The following is a 17,312-nucleotide window of genomic DNA, read 5'->3' as shown; positions in this document are numbered from 1 at the left end:
GAGGATCCTTTAAACCGTGCAGTACTAAACCAAAGAAACCAAAACTTCTGGCAGTTCTATTTAGAGTCATCTGTAACTTAGGGAAAGTCAATCTACTTTGTCCATGGTATAGTCAAAACAAAACAAATGCTCTTGCTTTCTTTAAAGGTTTTATTATCTAAAATGAGAACACAGCATTCTGAGAGAGATGGGATTGTTTAGCCTGGAGAAGAAAAGGCTTAGAGGGGATCTTAGCAGAATCTATAAATATCTAATGGCAGGAAGCAAAAAAAATAGAGCAGCACTTTTCTCTTGGCACCCAGGACAAGATGAGAGGCAGTGAGACACCAACTGAAATACAAGAAACTGTGAAGATGGTCAGACACTGGCACAGGTTGCCCAGCTGGATGCAGTGAAGGGCAATGTGTTCTACCTTGCCTGGGGAGGTGTAGGAAGAGGACACTGGTTGTGACTGAACCAGACTTTTAGAGGTCCTTTCAGTCTCTATGATGGTCTGATTTTGAAGTCTTGTTGGTTTCCTGTTGTCTCAGAATTATTTTTCTTGTAACTAATTCATCAAATAAAAACCCCCTGTGGTATCTTGTTATGCAGGCTTCTCACTGCAGTATTGCTCTTACTTTACTGTGTCAGCCTTTTACTTCAGTTTGAGTGTGTCTCTCTGACAGGAATCTGTGGTAGTGAGAAACAAGCCAACACGTGACACCAGTGTTTTCCCTAAAGTAGATGTAAATGTATTTTTATGAGCCTAGATGAACATTATTGCTACAGTGGTAACTTCAAGGGCAATCTTACCCATGTTGGATATGGGAAGTAGGTTAAACATGTGTGTCCCAAATAATAAATGCAAGGATCTTGTAGTTCATCTGCACTAACAAGTGTCAATCACATACTGCCACAAGAGGAGCAGAAAGGGAAGAAACTGCCTGAGTGAAAACAGAGCAGTACTGGTGTAACTACTGCCTTGGGAAGGCTGGCCATGCTCTGAAATCCACTGTTACTGCTTGCAACACAACTGTTTGTCATGGACATGTTTTATGATATGCAACAAAAAGTTAGTTAAAGGATGTGCTTCTAGTATCCTAAGTATTTACCTGTTTCCAAAACAGGATTTCCCAAGTGTTTGTCCTAGGGCACATTGGAACATAATGGAGCCAGTTAAACAGTAACAGATCTGGGCTGGGGCAGAAGCTGCTCCTTTGGGATCACTGCACAGCTTCTTGCTTTGGCATTCACTAAGTAAACAGCTCGCATCTCTTATCTGGGATCATCAGAAAACACAATAAGCAAAAGCAGAAACAATGGCGACGCCAAATTCTGTCAGATTAGGGCCACATTTAGTCTCATAACTTCATTTTAATTCCTCAGTGACACTCCTTGTATTGCAGCTCTGAGTGTGTGGTGGTGTCACAAAACATTAGAGAATGTAACGAGCTGTGGCCAAAAGGTTAGCTGTATGTGCTGAGGCAGGGTGGGTATGTTTGGCAGGTTTCCTCAAAGAGGGAAGCTAGTCAGTCATGTGCAGGTTGGGTACAATACCTCAAATACACATGTGGGCTGCATGGTCATCTTGCTGTCTCCAGGCAGATGCCACTTCCTGGTACAAATAGGTGTCCAGTGACCATGAGATCAATATGAGAGGGCTTGACACCACCTTACTGAGGTGGGTTACGTAAGGAAGCTAGAATAATGTATCCTTGAGGACTCTTCAGATCTTAATTGATAGAAAGTGTCTTTGAAAACTGCTGGGGAAGGGCAGAGGAGCTACAGGAGAGTCCTTGGGGGATCTCCTATGTGGGAAGTACAACTGCTTTCGTGGCATAGGTCTTAATATAGCTTTCCAAATGTTTATGGCAAATGCTATGATTGTATTTTCTGCCTGGCTTACACTTTGAAGCTGGCAGCTGTGCCAATGACCCGTGCTGGTATAAACTGAACCTGTCTCTGTGGATGCTTCATACAAGATTTTAAGGCATGAGGTAGAATCGTAGAATCATTTTGTTTGGAAAAGACCTCCAGGGTCATGGAGTCCAACCTTTGACCAATCCACCACCCTGTCAGCTGGACCATAGCACCAAGTGCCCTGTTCAGTTGTTAGTTTTGTGGAACAGTGCTGATGAGCCCTACTGATATAAAATGAGAATTTTCCTTCCTTTTCTTTAACCTCCCCTGTAAGGTAAGCCCTGTACCTCCCGCTATCCTCTTTACACTTTCTGAGGAAAACTTAGCATGTCTTGTTCCTTCCCACAGAGCCTAATTTACTCAGTGGTACTGCTCACAGTGTGAATAAAAGAGGTGTGAAGAGGAGAGATCTTGACATTGAAGAGCTGAGGGAGATCCTGTCTCCACTTTTACCTTTTGTCCGCATTGAGCACATCTTACCCATGAATAGTGAAGTACTGAGTGATGCAGTAAGTCAGTAGTCTCATACAAATACCATCTCTGGGTTCTTTGAATGCATGTTACAGTGTTCAGGTGTGAGGGTTTTTTTGCTTTGGTGGGTGTTGGTTTTGTTTGTTTATTTTAAGGATTAACTTGTAAAATGTTATCATTGAGAGTAATAGGTGTGTAACACTGTTTTTCTGGTTAGGTTTTGCGTTCTTTAAATCTATCAAAAGACTAAAAAAAATCTGTGTAAGGATTCAGTGGATGAATAATGCATTTATTGTACGTTTTTACCATCTTAATATTTAAAAAACCGTAAAACTCTTTCTTGATTCTTAAAGATGAAGAGAGGCCTGATTAGTACTCCTCCTTCAGACATGCTACCAACTTCAGAAGGTGGAAAGTCAAATGCCTGGCTGCGGCAAAAAAATGCTGGAATATATGTGCGGCCAAGACTGTTCTCACCATATGTGGAGGAGGCTAAGGTAATACCAGCAACACTTGACTGTTCTCAGATTGGAGTCATCAGGGGGTTCTGTAAACAGGGAAAGATTTTGGGATGTTTTGTCTCTTTACATGTACTGGCCTAAAATACTAACATTTTCAATTTAACAAGACTTACAAGATCGATCATCAGGCTCAAGTCTCTAGAACTGGTCAGAAAAATTTCAACAAAATTTTTTTTTGTCGAAATTGAAATGTTTACGAGACAGATCTTGATGAAATTCCACCGGAAACAAAGCAGCGTTCTGAGGGAAACCTCCCTGGTTTCCAGCCAGTTTGCCGGCCCAGCTCCTCGGCAGCCCTCCTGGCAGGCGGATGGCAAGGTGAGAGCCTGAGAGTCCCAGTCTGCAGCTAGTCAGCAACCTTGGTGCCAGCTCTTTCAGGCTCCCCAGCTCCCACCAGAGCTGGGTGGGGAACTGCTATTCCACTCGGCAGAGGACTGATATTTCATCATCTTGTTTAAATCAGAACATACCCAAAATCTTGTGATCCTCCGCAAAATGGAATAAATATCCTGCGTCCGGTTTGAATGAATTTGTTTCCCTCTCGAGCAGTCGCTTCTCTATTTAATTTCTTGCATGAGCTCTGTCAAGCTGAAGATCTTGTAGCATCTCTGGTGGTAATGTTTGGTGGCCAGGTGCTGTGTGGGGCAGGAATGTGCCACGTTCTGTTGGACAGAATGGGAGCCTTTTGTGTCACTGACCAGTGCCACCACTTCAGGTGGCTCTGACTTGAGGGCTTGTGAGTCCCAGCAGTGCAGATGACAACAGAACAAGAGGGTTAGGTGATGCTGTGTACATCCACATCACCTACAGACTCAGACATCTGCTCTGGTGAATTTGGAGCTTTTGCTGTATGTCTAGGAGAGAAAATGTTTTTTAAAGGTATAAAGTGTTGTTTATGTCTTCTGTTAATGAAGGGAAGAAATAAAACTGCTTTGCATTTTGGGCACAGCAGTCGGAGAGCTCCAAGTGGCACTAAAATAGCAAAGGAATACTAGCTGGTTAAAATATTCTTTTTGTATCTTGGATTGCTAAAACTAACAAGAATGTGATAAAAGCTTTGACTCTTAGTTTTCAGGTACATGCAATGGGAGTGCTTTAGTATTTATCCAAAGTAAAAAGTGCATTCTTACAACCTCCATACCCCTGTCAGAATTCCTGCTTGTTAGTACTGGTTTCATAGTGTGCTGTTAGTATTTTTAAATCATTTTAAGGCTTTTTAACCTTAGAGGGAGGACTCTCATATGTAGTCTCTGGTAACTTTACTCCTTCTGTATATAGTTTAATTATTGTGAAATGAAAAAATTGTGAATGTGTGGTTTTTGATCTTTTCTTTTTACTCCCTTGCTAGTCTACCATTTTTTGAAATAAGTTCATTTGATCTTAAGTAAGAATCTTCAAAGTGTAGGCCTAAATCCTTTTCTATTCTTTAGATGTCTGAGGAAGACGTGTTTCATTTTCAGGCTGGTGCCTTCTACTCAATGGCACGGAAAGTTGAGACTTACAGGCAGTAATTGTCTTAAGTCCAGAGGGTCTGGCCTCGAGAAGGTCAGTTCTAATCTGACAGGTTAAAGTAAACAAAGCATCCTTCCCAGACTATTCTCCTGCCTCCTCTTAGCTCAAACTCAGCTACGATCATCCCTGGAAAACGGAATAGAAAATGCTGATAAAAAGCCAGCTGTTGTTTGTGACCTGACGAAGTTACTCTGGTGTGGACGTGGCTGGCCTTGTGTGGCTGGGGCTGTGCTGGCAGCAGTGGCAGCGGGGCATGTGCAGCACCTTCACGAGGCTCTGGTGGCTGTCGTTGCAGGCGGTGCTGGACGAGATGATGGTGGAGCAGACGGACCTGGTCCGCCTGCGGATGGTGCGGATGTCCAACGTGCCCGACACGCTGTACATGGTGAACAACGCGGTGCCGCAGTGCTGCCACGTCATCACCCACCAGCAAGTCAGCACTAACCAGAGCAGTCCTCCCTCAGTCATAGCCAACGAGATCCCAGGTGAGCTCCTGGTTGTGTGCTGTGCCGAGTGAGCTCCGGGGAGCGTGTGGGTGCTTGGCCTGGGGGGAGTGAGTGTCAGTTATTGAACGTCATCGTTTCCTCGGAGAGTAGTTCTGCACCAGGAATAGTCATCCTGCTTTGGTCTGTCCTCAAGACGTTAACTGGTTTTGGATGGCAGAGTAACTGGTTGGAGAACAAAACCCTTGGACTGGTTAAACACAGTGGAACACTTGCTGGTGCCTGCCTCTCTATTCTCAGAATTTTCTATAGGGTTCTCAGTTTTCTACAAATCAGTTTTCCAATATAGGTAAGATCTATGAGTCTGGAAATTTCTTTCAAAAATCAAAAGCCAGAGAACATAACTTGTAAGGAAATCAGCTGAACTCAGTATGCCAGAAAAGTACTGGAAATGAGAACTCAAAACACATTTACTTCAATTTACCAAATCCACTCTAGCTTTGAAGCCAAACCAGCTTAATTCCTTGTGGAAGAATGTGTCAGAGTACATTTTATAGACTCAAGTAAATATGGCCTCTCCTGACTTCAGGATGATTGGTGTGACATTCCCCATAGGCAAGCCAGGGAAATATATACTAAATGTATTTTGTCATTTATGCATATGATCTTTTGGTGTCAGACTGGAAGAATTTATCTAGTGAGGTTCCTAAAGCATCTAGCTCTTCGTGCCTTTCCCCTGTCCCATTAACACTCAGTGTGCATAGAGAAAACACTGGCAAAGCTTGCAACTGATGACAAGTTGCCAGGGTCAGTGGGTGTTTTGGAGGGCAGGATTAGATAGCTAAATGACCAAGATTAAATTTTGATTCAGTGAAGGAGAATGCTGTGCCTATGGCATTCCCCATTTTATAAGCTCTTTATATATCAATTAGGTCTCTCTTCAGTCAGCTCTGTTGAAAGGAAGTAGATAAACTGTTCTTACAGATGCTAGACCCAGGACCAAAGTAATGGATTAAAATTGCTGCAGGAGAATTTAATTTCAAGTGTTAGGAAGATTTGAAACACTGTTTAGTTACAAGATTTCTAGGAAAATTTGTAGAATGGTTTTGATCTGTTTGATTCTTGTACTCTGGGAAGAAACTTGATAAAGCTGAAAATGAGCTTCTGAGAACTTCTGTTTGAAAATTTTGATAAAAGTACAAATTGTTTGTTTAAAAACCTGGAGCTCTCAGCTAAACTGTGGCACCTCAGCAGTGCATTACAGTATTTGGACTTCCCTCCCTAGAAAAGTGTAAATATACTTAGCATGAATTGAATATGAAGTATTTCATATAAGATAGGACTTTGATAACACTTTGCTCAAACCTAATTTCCAAAGAATTTGAGAAAGGCAATAGATTCTCAGAGGTTTTCAGTGTTTTGCCAAAGTTCTCATGTTCTTAAAAAAAACTGGCTGTGTTGGCAAGCATAAGACATCTTGACCAATCTGAAACTCCCCTGTGTCCTGGTTCTGTACAATTTAATAGGTAGGAGTTACTGCCAGTCCCTTGATTTGAACATAGATACGAGCTGTGAGCCTGGCCAGTAGTTGGAGCACAGGAATTGTGTCCTGACAACTGTCTGCTTTGCTTAGTCCTGTAATTAAGCAGAAGAATTGATTGGTTTGCCAGTGCCTTTTTGCTAGAATGGGCAGGTGGGGCCCAGTTAATGTGAGGAGATTAAAGCCTGTCCCAACCTCTGACTTGTACAGGAGTCCATCCTGAAGCACAGGGAGCTCTGGGGGTAGAGCTGGGCAGCGTTGCCCCCATGGCCCTTGGGCTGGGCTCAGAGCAGGGGGTGCTTCACAGCTTGGCTGCTCCCCTCTGTCCCTGCCTTGTCCTTGGACCCTCTGCCTGAGCACTCTATTGGCACAAACCTGCTGGCAGTGTGTTTTAGTGTTCTTCCTGCAGCACTATTGTAAAATTAGTTCAGCTGAAGCCTGCTCTAACTTGAGGCCAGGTTCTGCAAGTGGTTGGGTTTCTTTATGCATTTTTCAGTCTGAATTAAAAATCTTGCAACTGAGATAATTGTATTTTTTATATACATAATCTTTCTTCCATGTGTTTCACATGAATAATAGTAAAAAAACCCCAGAACAAACCAGGGCTTGAGAAGACAGTATTTTTTAATGAAAACCTTCTATCATTTTTATGCCTATTAGTTTGGAGATCTGCTTCAGACTTCTCTTAGATCCTCTTTTTTAAGTATTAGCAAAATGCTGGCTGTAGCTAAACCAGGTTTTTTCAGAATTATTTAAATGTGTGGAGGGTAGAGGACTTACTTACAAGCCTTGAAGACTGGTTAGAATGGGTTCCTTCCCTTCCCTCTCAGTACAGGAACTCCAGTGAGGGGGGGAATATTTTGCACTACATTTACTTCTCCTTCATGTACCAATGTAAACTTCATGAAATTGGGACTAGTTGTAATTGTGTGGTGTTTCTCCTTCTCTGTAATGCAAATGTCTTTTCATACTGTTCTTGCTGTATGATCTGTTTAATTTTTATGAGCTTTCATTACAGACTTCTGGTCATGGTAATACATAACACTTGTAAAGCTGGTAAAGGATCAGACACCAGGACTTAGACACTCAGAGATCTGGATTTGCCTTCTCTATTTATATGAACATTTTCCTTAGGAAGAAACACCACAGAGAAATATCATTCATCATCAAACAGCAGTAAGAAGTGGCATGAGAAAGTTTTGCGACAGAATAAATACCCAAAATTATACATGACTTTCTTTTGGAATGGTTTTTTTAAAATTATTTCAATATGACTGCATAAAACAACATAATTTTAACAGGTTTTTGTTGGCTTACAGTTCGTGTAACTTTTGTTAAATGCCCTTTCTCTAGTTACATACTGGTGTTATGGTCTTTTGGTTATAGAACTGCATTAGAAGTATGAAGTGTATGCCAAAAAAATCAATGAATTCTTGGCCTGTGCAATTCATGAGGGAACATTCAGTTGTTATTTAAGATATCCTGCCCCCACCTCAAATCATGGAATTCCTGCATCATAAGGGGTTTACAGTGAAGGCTGTATTTGGGGCTTATTCTAGCAGAAGGTAGAGAAGTGGTGCATGTTTTTATCATTTCTGTTATGTATGTTATCCCATGTGGCTTAATGATGCTCCATGGAACATGTGTTAAGTTGAAGAGTTCTTGGCAGAATGCTTCTTAAAAAAACCAAAAGCCAAGGCAGCCTGATGTTAGATTTTTTCCTTCAGAATAAATCTAACCATTGTGATCAAACTCACTGTCTCACAGGTGAAAAAAAGGACTCTGTCTTATCCCCACCATGTTCTCTGTTATCCCTGCAGTTCCCAGTCTCCTGGTTGTGAAAGAGATGATCAGGCGGCTGCAGGAGCTGCGCCACACGGAGCAGGTGCAGCGAGCCTACGCTCTCAACTGCGGGGAAGGCGCCACCGTCAGCTATGAGATCCAGATCCGTGTGCTGCGGGAATTCGGGCTTTCTGATGCTGCTGCTGAGCTCCTGCAGGTATGAAGGATGCCCGTGGAAGAACATGAAGGGACTTGATTGTGTACTCCGCAGTAGGAGTACTTGCTGTGTATACACACGAGTGCTTTGAAATGCCTGCGTGACTGTCCAGGTGCAAACGCCAGTTGCATTTGATGTATGTGATTTTATAAAGCTCTTATTGACACAAATTTTGGGGACAAAATAAAACTGCTAAAGAGAGAGTGGATGAGAACAGTAGAACCATAACTTGGAAACCTAGATTGCTATTTGTTCTTAAAGCAGAGGAGAAAAAGTGGTAGCTTATGCTGTAGGTCTGCACAATACATGTCAGGACTGGGAAACTGAAAATCCCTTTTCTGTTTGTACACTGGTGCTAAAGCAAATGCATTTGTTGGTCAGCTTACAGTGAATCTGATGCTTCTTGTCTTATTTTAGAAAAGCCCCAATCTGTTTTGCATGGGAGCTATAGTCATCTTGAGTGTTGGTGAGCTTGTGTGTAGCACGGCCAGGCAGTTAACAGTCTTAGCATGTTTCTGAGAGGGTTATTTGGGGAGATTTTTCTAGATGGCTTCCTGCTTTGTCTTGTAACATGCTGGATCTTTTACCTCTGCAGAATCCTCACAAATTCTTTCCTGATGAGCGATTTGGGGATGAAAGCCCGCTGCTGACAGTGAGACAGTCTGGACGATGCCGCGTCAACAGCACTCCCGCTGCAGAAACCATGTTTACAGAACTGGACTCTTTCGTGGCCTTCCATCCACCATTGCCCCCTCCTCCCCCTCCATACCACCCACCAGCAACTCCTATTCACAACCAGTTCAAAGTGGGCTGGAAACAAAGGGTGCCAAGTCAACATCCCTCCCGTTCCTTCTCCTACCCGTGTAACCACTCGCTGTTCCACTCCTCGCGGGCCGCCCCCAAAGCTGCCCCTCCTGTTTACCTGCCCGGCGCCAAGGCAGCGCCTCCCGACTGCACCAACCCCGCGGCTCTGGGACGCCAGACGGTGGCGGCAGCGGCGGCAGTGATGGCAGCTGAGAAACAAGTAGTAAGTGTTGTGATTCCTCCTCTTTTGCCTGTTTCTGGCCACTCAAAGTGCCTCACGGAAGGACCTGGAGAGAATGCTTATGATGAAGTAACTTGGTTTTGTTGGTTGGGAGGTTTTTCTATCGAACTGTCTGGCAGCATTGTCTATCCCAAAGGCATGCCCTAATCCCTGGGAGAATGAGCATTCCAGGGCAGGAGCATTATTAGAGGGGCAAATGGCACTCAGGAATCTTCTGAAATGATAGAATCACAGAATATTCTGAGTTGCAAGGGACCCACGGGGTCTGTTTCAGTGTCCAACCACCCTGTGGGTGAAGCACCTTTCAGTCCTGTCACTGATCTCACGAGAGATCAGTGTCTGCACCCCCTCTTCCCCTCACAGGAAGCTGTAACTGCAGAGGGGTCTCCCCACAGTCTCCTCTAGGCTGAACAGACCAAGTGACCTCAGCCACCCTTTGTGTGGCAAATGTAATTTGCTCTACACTAAAACAAAGCATAAGCCAACTTCACTAGGGGACTGCACACTGTAATTCACAGGTAGAAGTAGTGGGGATATCTTGGTTATTTACAGGTAAGTAGTCTGAAGTAAACAAGTTGCCTTTATGCATCTGTGAAGAGTATACAAGCTTAACAGCTGAGAAGTATTTGAAAAGGAATTGGCAAGCAGAAGTTGGTAATTGCTGATACAAAGGAGTTTCTTACAGCATTTAAAAGCAGTCATTATAGTTTCTGAACTACAATATGATGCAATAAAACCAATGGACTATAAGATATCCAGTAAAGGCATAGCTTTATGAAATACAGGAAGTGCTGAATGAAGAATTTCGTGATTTATTTCTGCAGTGAAAAAACTGTCAGTTCATAGTTGTGGCACATTAGATGCAGATTTGATCCTCAGGTTCTGATTGGAAAAATGGATTTTATTTTCTTCCCATTAGCAATTGTCTTAAATACATTGCACTTCTTTTTCTATTTTAGAATGAAATATATAATTTCATATTAGAAATGTGTGCCATTGTTTGGTCAAAGGTGGGATTCATAGCATGTCACTCTCCTTTGATCAATACTGACTTCCCTAAGGAAAATATATTGTTACCTTTTTCATATCGTAAATATTTCTGGCAGAACATGTCCATAAGTAATGCAAGGGGGAGCGGAGGCTTAATATAGGTGATATTTTTGTTCTGTATCCTTTCTGCAATTTGTGAGTTACTTAATCAATGATTACTAAAGTTGCTTTAATGAGAAATGATAAATGTAAGTAGAAATTGTCACTCTTCCATCTGGAAGGCTGTAATATGAGCAATTCTGCACTGAGGCAAGCATGGGATAGGTGAGAAGAATGCTGTGCAGCAGCTTCCATGTACTCTGTGGATCTAGTGAGTCTGTAACTGATCCTCCCCCTGAGGCTGTCCTGAGCACACGTGTCTGCAGTTTACTTACTTTAAAAAGGGGAATGCAAGCAGAAGGGTTGTGTTTATAGTGATGACACGTGTGTCGTAGCTTCCCTGCACTGGAACTGTGTGCTGTGACAAACCATTTGTGTGGCTCTGCACCAAGTACCTTGTTTGGTTTGATAATGGTTTGTAAATGGCTTAAAACAAGCCTGCCTTTAAGAAGTTCAGCAGTACAGTGTGCTTTACTGCATGGCAAGATGCATTTAAGAGGAGCTGTAATTGTGACACAGCAGCTTCATGAAGGAAAGAAGGTTGAGGGTGAAGGTTGGTGGATAGATGTGTTCTTTAAACCGTGCAGGAAACTTGCAGGCTGAAGTTGGCAAGACTAAAGTAGATTAAGAAAATGCCATTTTGAATTACAAAAAGTATCCTAAATGCAGTTTGTGTTTAGCTCTAGTCTTTGTTTCCATGGACCAATTTCTTTTCTTTTCCAGTGTACTCAGCCCCTGCTAAATGAACTGATGCCAGACATCGCAATGGGTGTGTCAGCAATGTCTTTGAAAGACAGAAGATTACCAGAGCTCACGGTGGACACGGAGCTAAGCCAGGTGGTTACAGAGGTAGGGCCCGGCCCACCCCAGCACATTTCATGCATTCAGAACAGACACATGCCTACTTCTCGGAAAAAACATGCAATAGAGCAAAAAATAGATGCTCGAGAAAACCCGCAGGAATATCCTGACTTCTATGACTTCTCTAATGCTGCATGCAGACCCTCTACTCCAGCACCCAACAGGCACAGTCCTTCACCTTCACAAGGCATTTATTTTGGCCCAGATTTGTACAGCCACAATAAGGCATCACCAAGTGGCTTAAAGTCAGCCTATCTACCTTCCCAGATATCTCCTAAAAAGCAAGAGGATTCTAGGAGGGAGTACCTGCTCTCGCAAGATGGGCATCAACACAGGCAAAAGAACGAGCCAATACACCTCGATGTCTTAGAACAGCCTCCCCAGCGACTGGACTTGGCACTGGCTGCCCAGGAGAGTGCTGGGAATGGCCCTGTTCACATCAGGGGAAGAACAAAAATGGAAACGGATTTAACCTATGGGCTAACCTCCAACAGACCTTCACTCTCTGCGTACAACTCTGACGTGCCAGAAGAGAGACCCAGTAGGAGACTGGCAGATGATGAGCCATTGGAACATGGAGCACAGAGAAATGCAGATTTGGAAAGGGAAGATGGAGTAAGCAGAGGAAGGAGGTCTCCAAACAAACCAGATTTTCTGTACAAAAAATCTGCCCTATGAAAGCAACCTCCACTATTTCTCTGTGCCTAAGAGTTGTAAACATCCCATTCCTTGCAACTTTTGGCCTGACTTCTGTCAGAGAAATTCTTTCATGCCAGCAGAAAAATTTAGCTTTGCTCACTTGTTTTGTACATACATTGCTTTATTAGAGACAGCATGTTATCAGTTTGGTTTTAATGCTGCTTCTGGGTTTATTTTGTCACATTTTTTTTGGAGCAGATTTAATTATGCCTTTTCAAAAAACAGAAACTGGTACCTTTTTTCTACAACCTGGTAGCCTTTTGCACCTGTACATCTATTTTAGTGTATTAGTTTTGTACTAATATGTTAAACTTTAATGTCACATTTAAAGGACTGTATTTTCATACTTTTACATTTACTCTTTCACATGCTGATTCTCTATGTGCATTGGGTTGCACATTATGAAATGTATTTTCTTATGAGATAATAACAGTGCGTTTATTTTTTAATTATAGGAATTCCAAAGAACAGCACATCAGAAAACCTACATTTTTAGTTGGATTTTTTTGTTTGTTTGTTTATTTAGATTGAAATCTTCCTGATTTTTAAGACTACAGCAAGAATCCAGTCTAATATTTTGTTTGAAAAGTTCTGGCAGCTGGTCTTATCTTTATATACATAGCAAACCCACTTCAAGAATTATATTTGCGGTTTTAAAAATCTGGAGTGATATTTAGGAATCCAAATTCCTGTGAAATTCACTGGAATATGACAGTATGAGTCTGTTTACTTTTGTTTCAGTTGTGACCATGGAGGATTCCATGATCACCTGGAAGCAGGAAGCACTTACTAGACAGACTAGAATTGCTGATTTGCCCATTTAGAAATAAATCTAGAAATACTGTAAAAATTACAGTAATTACTTGTTCTTCCAGCTGCTCATCCGTGGGTAAGCGAAGACCAGGTGAGCGGATTCCTGCTAGCTCGTGGAGCATCAGGGAGACGAGGCGCGGAACCTTCGCTGTCGCCTGAACACGTGGGAGGGTTTCCCTCCCTGGCGGTGCCGGGGTGACAGCCCATGGCCTTGCTTACTCCTGCCTGTGCTTACTAAAGGGCTTCACTCTCAGTGACAGTGTTCCTCACCTGGCCTCACGGGGTGCTGGCCCCACAGGTGCAGCTGTTCTGTGAGCAGAATCCAAGTGAAGAGTCACTGCTTCAGCATCTCCACGCTTTGGCGCTCTTAAATTACACCTCCATTGCCTGCTTTGCTTTTTGAAAGCACAGAAATGAGATTCCCCTGTTAACAGGATGTGAGGAGGGAAGGATGCTGACCTGGGCTGGCTCCTGCCACTGGGGCGGGGTTCAGCAGAGCACCAGGGGAAGGGTTACAATTATGGAGTACATCCTTAAAACTCGAGGTGCAGTTCTAACAACAAATTCATTGCATTCATCGATCCCTCTCTGATGCCACCGCAGAGTAGTGATTGCTGGTAAGGTCCTGTTTGGTGGGGGGTTAAATGCAGTTTCTGTAATGAGTTTCCCTATAGCAGAAAACTATAGTCCCAGGTGTGACCTAAGGACTGCTTTAAGGTTAAGTTGAATTGTTTCCTGCAGCTCAAGGTGCTTAATACTGTTCAACAGAAATATTGCTGCAACTTTACTTTTGGTTTTAGTTGATGGCAAATTCTTACCCAATGTGTTTCATTACAGTATGGAGGGCCTAGTAACAACACAGTGTTATTGAAATGTATTGAATACTGCATTTCCAAACTACCAGATAGCTTCTAGATGAATTAAGATATGGGTCTTTGAACCAGTGAACTCTGTCTCCTGCAGACACATCTCTGGACCTGCTTCCGTGGAGGTTCTGCAGGTGCTCCTTTTGAGATGCAGCCATGGAAAGCATGGTGTAGGGCTGGAGCAGAAACTTGCCTAAACTCTGCAGGTGATGTGTCTTGTGGGTGAGGGGAGGTTTTTTTTTTCCTCTGTTAGCTTTGTTAATCTTGTTTTTTGCCCACCGTCAAGGCACTGGGTGGTCCTGGCTTCATCACCCATCTGTGGGATTTCCATGGGACTGTGGTGTAGAACATTGTTAAATGCAAGAAGGTGTCAGTGGGGGGATGGTGCTGCTGCAGGTTAAGGGGCTGAGGCTCGTTGGGTTTCTCCTGAAGAGTTGAGCACAGTGCTGACAGCTCTAACCACACACAAAGGTCTCATCCTCCCCAGCATGAGACCAGCTCAGTAGAACCAGTACCTTTCAGCACACACCCTGAAACTCCCTGGCCTGGCATCATATATGTGTTGGCAGCTTAACTACTAAAAAATTACAGCTGCCCTCAGAAAACTTACTATTCTCAATATTTTTGCCTAAAACTGATAGATGTATTTCAGAAAAAACTATTTTGATTATCATAGTTTGATGTGGCACTGTGTACTTGGGCAGAGGTGGGACTGGGATCTACAGACAGAACTTAAAAGCTTGAAATTTAGGGGGGGTGTGACTGATGAAGATGCGAAGTTCTGAGGTTATGGTTTGAGGGAAATCATGAAATGCTTTGGTTTTGGAATAAGCTGATGAGAAATGCCTCTGGGGAGGACATGTCTGCATTTTAGAATACAAAATTGTTTCTGAAGTCTCAGGAGTTGTGCAGTATTTAAAAAAGGATGAATAAAGTGTTTAAAAGTAGATGCAGAATGAAAGACAAGTCCTTCTGAGGCCACAAAGACAATCAGGCCATGTAGACAATCTGTGTTTTCACTTGCGTATTTTGAATTGGGAAGAAGATGGCAGCTAATGGCAGCTGGTTTGAAGTGGAAAAGAAGGATTTCTTGAATTACTGGAACTTTATTTTTGTACTCCAGAGCAGGAATTCCTACTTGGGATGTGCAGAGGGGTGAGACCATTTTTCATGGCAGCATTATTCAGAAGCCAGTGTTCATCCTACATCTCACTTGCACACCACACATACCTGTACTACCTGCTACTCCTTGTTCTCTGTCTGCTGAAACTTTGGTGCAGAAGCTCCTTGTTTACATGAAGCACTTTCTGATTAGGCTGGAAATTGACACCTTTTACTTCTATAGATTAGATGGAAATGACAGATTATTGACTATTTTGCTTGAGGATAGAGGTATAAACATTGTTTTTTGAATGAGGGAGATTCACGCTCCTTGTTTTTTAAAGAGAGAGCTCAGACGTGCATTTAGTGAGCAACATGCAAAAAGGTCTTATTCCCCTTTCCCCAAAACAAACTCCTCTTTTCCTTAATATGTGGATGAATAACTTAATTCCTAAAACACACTCTTCCTTTGAAATGTTTTGTTGTCCCACAGAATTACTGTAGTTGTGTATTGGTAACTGCTGTGTTGATTGGCAGTTTCATGTTGTATTTTCCTGTTCTTAAGGATTTTCACTTACGGTAATCTAGGCTGTGGCCACCTGTACTTGTAAGCCCTGGGTTTTGGTCCCAGAATGTCCCAAATGTATGTCTTTGGGGGTTTCTTTGGTTTGGGTTTGGGAAAGGGGTGGGGGCAAGGGGGGTTGGGTGTTTTGTATGGGTTTTTGGTTTGGTTGTTTTGGTTGTTTTTCTGGGTTGTGGTTTTTTGGTTTTTTTGGGGGTTTTTTTTGAAAGAACACTAATGCTGTTTGAGGCACTGTTCTTCTAATAATTCTATGCTTCTGTGGTAGAGGTGGTGCTGAGCCCTGCTGGATGCAGGGAACAGCTTAGAGGGAAACTTGTAAAACCGCATTTGGGGTTTCTGTAATTACCTGTACTGCCAGAAGGCAGCCCTGCCCTCGGCAGTGTTAAGAATTTGTTTCTTGTTCTTGTGTTGTTACTGGTATAAAGTCAAGTGCCTTCAATGCTAAAGGCTCAGAAAACTTTCTTAAACTGACTTCATGTCCTATGCAAGTGTTTTTTCTACAACCTGCATAACCAGTACTTTGTAAAACTTGTTTACGCTTCAATTGTACATAGTGTTTTTTTAAAAAAAATAGTATTTTTATTTAGGTACCTCCGAACTTGAATTCTAGTCTTGTGTGACGCATTGTAAAACAATACATTTCTCTTTTGAGTACCATTACAGTTGTAAAAAGGTTTTCACTGGTTCTATTTTTCTACTGTTGCTGAGAAGCATGTAACACTGACTTTATCCTACGTATAGTTGGCATTTCAAATAAATGGCTTGTATAGAACGTGGTCGTGTGGCTGCTTCCCCTGAGCGGCTGCTGCCTGGCTGCACCCAGCACCCTGCCCTGCTCACTCCCGGCTGCAGTGACCGGGGCCGGGGGGAAGGAGCCCAGCAATAAAGTGAAAAGGCTTTTGGGAAAAAAGGGGCACAATAGTGCTGTGAACACCAAGGATGTGATATCAACCAGTGCAAAAGAGAGATTTGAAATTAGTCACTGTGATCAGGCAGTTAACACAAGTGCTAAGCATTTCAGTGAAGTAGTTCTGTGAGTTCTGGCTGGAGCCTGACTGAGGCCATGCCTTGTGAAGGGCAGTAGGGCTGCTCCGAGCTGGGCCGCAGCCCTGGCTGCAGGGAAGCGTGTTCATTTTCTTATCAGAGCAGCTGGACAGATATGTTCAGTACTCAGCATTCCCAGGTTGCAGTTTCTCTGCCGACTATTCCAGCTGACAATTCATTACATCTGTGTCTCAGAAGCAAGTGTCTCACTGCTTCAGAGCAATGACTAAAGTTCAAAAGTGTCTGAACCACTTGCCTGGTCCCTCTCTGCTGTACGAGAGCAAAATACTGTGGGTTACATCCTGACACAGAGCACAGGTGGGCTAGGAGAGGGAGATGTGTGGTCCCACATCTTAATTACTGACACCTTCACTCCCACGCCCAGGAAGATGAGTTCTGGGAGCTTCCTAAATTAGACAATTTTTACATTTTTTCTTACAGGCTGTCGCTTTGCAACAGTGCTTCTGAGCCTGCCAGCCTCAGAGGAGAGGAGGATGCCTGATGTCTTTTTGCTAAGGGGAGGCTTTCTGCATTGGAAAGGGAGACTCGGAGCTGGGTCCCTTCAGGAGGACCCTGCTTCAGTACAGGCTGATGCCAGGAAGGGATAGTGCTCATGGTCAGTTCTGGCCCTGTGCTCTGCAACTGGAGCCACAGGAATTCTGCATTTAAACTCACTCTTTCCATCTCTGCTGTATTTTCTCAAGCACAGCAAGGCTGGCACTGGGCCATAAAGCATTTCTGTTATCACTGGGGCCTTTCACTCTTC

At 43.1% G+C, this 17,312-nt stretch overlaps 1 protein-coding gene across 3 annotated transcripts in view; it reads left to right on the top strand.

Annotated features, from left to right (window-relative positions):
- The window catches only part of BTBD7 (BTB domain containing 7), a 51,721-nt gene extending 35,447 nt beyond the window's left edge, over nucleotides 1-16,274 (top strand). For 2 of the 3 annotated variants that reach the window (XM_038137742.1, XM_038137743.1), the window contains exons 6-12: nucleotides 2,248-2,408; nucleotides 2,724-2,867; nucleotides 3,096-3,209; nucleotides 4,699-4,888; nucleotides 8,207-8,385; nucleotides 8,981-9,412; nucleotides 11,303-16,274. In XM_038137742.1, coding sequence (XP_037993670.1) covers nucleotides 2,248-2,408; nucleotides 2,724-2,867; nucleotides 3,096-3,209; nucleotides 4,699-4,888; nucleotides 8,207-8,385; nucleotides 8,981-9,412; nucleotides 11,303-12,118 — 2,036 coding nt within the window. In that variant the 3' untranslated portion in view covers nucleotides 12,119-16,274. The remainder of the gene's footprint in view (nucleotides 1-2,247; nucleotides 2,409-2,723; nucleotides 2,868-3,095; nucleotides 3,210-4,698; nucleotides 4,889-8,206; nucleotides 8,386-8,980; nucleotides 9,413-11,302) is intronic. The other variant, XM_038137744.1, reaches the window with a different exon arrangement.
- Nucleotides 16,275-17,312: the final 1,038 nt, after the last annotated feature.

Source organism: Motacilla alba, chromosome 5, assembly GCF_015832195.1.
Source record: "Motacilla alba alba isolate MOTALB_02 chromosome 5, Motacilla_alba_V1.0_pri, whole genome shotgun sequence".
NCBI lineage: Eukaryota > Metazoa > Chordata > Aves > Passeriformes > Motacillidae > Motacilla > Motacilla alba.
Note: the sequence above shows the minus strand (reverse complement) of the source record. Positions and strands in the feature narration are given on the sequence as shown.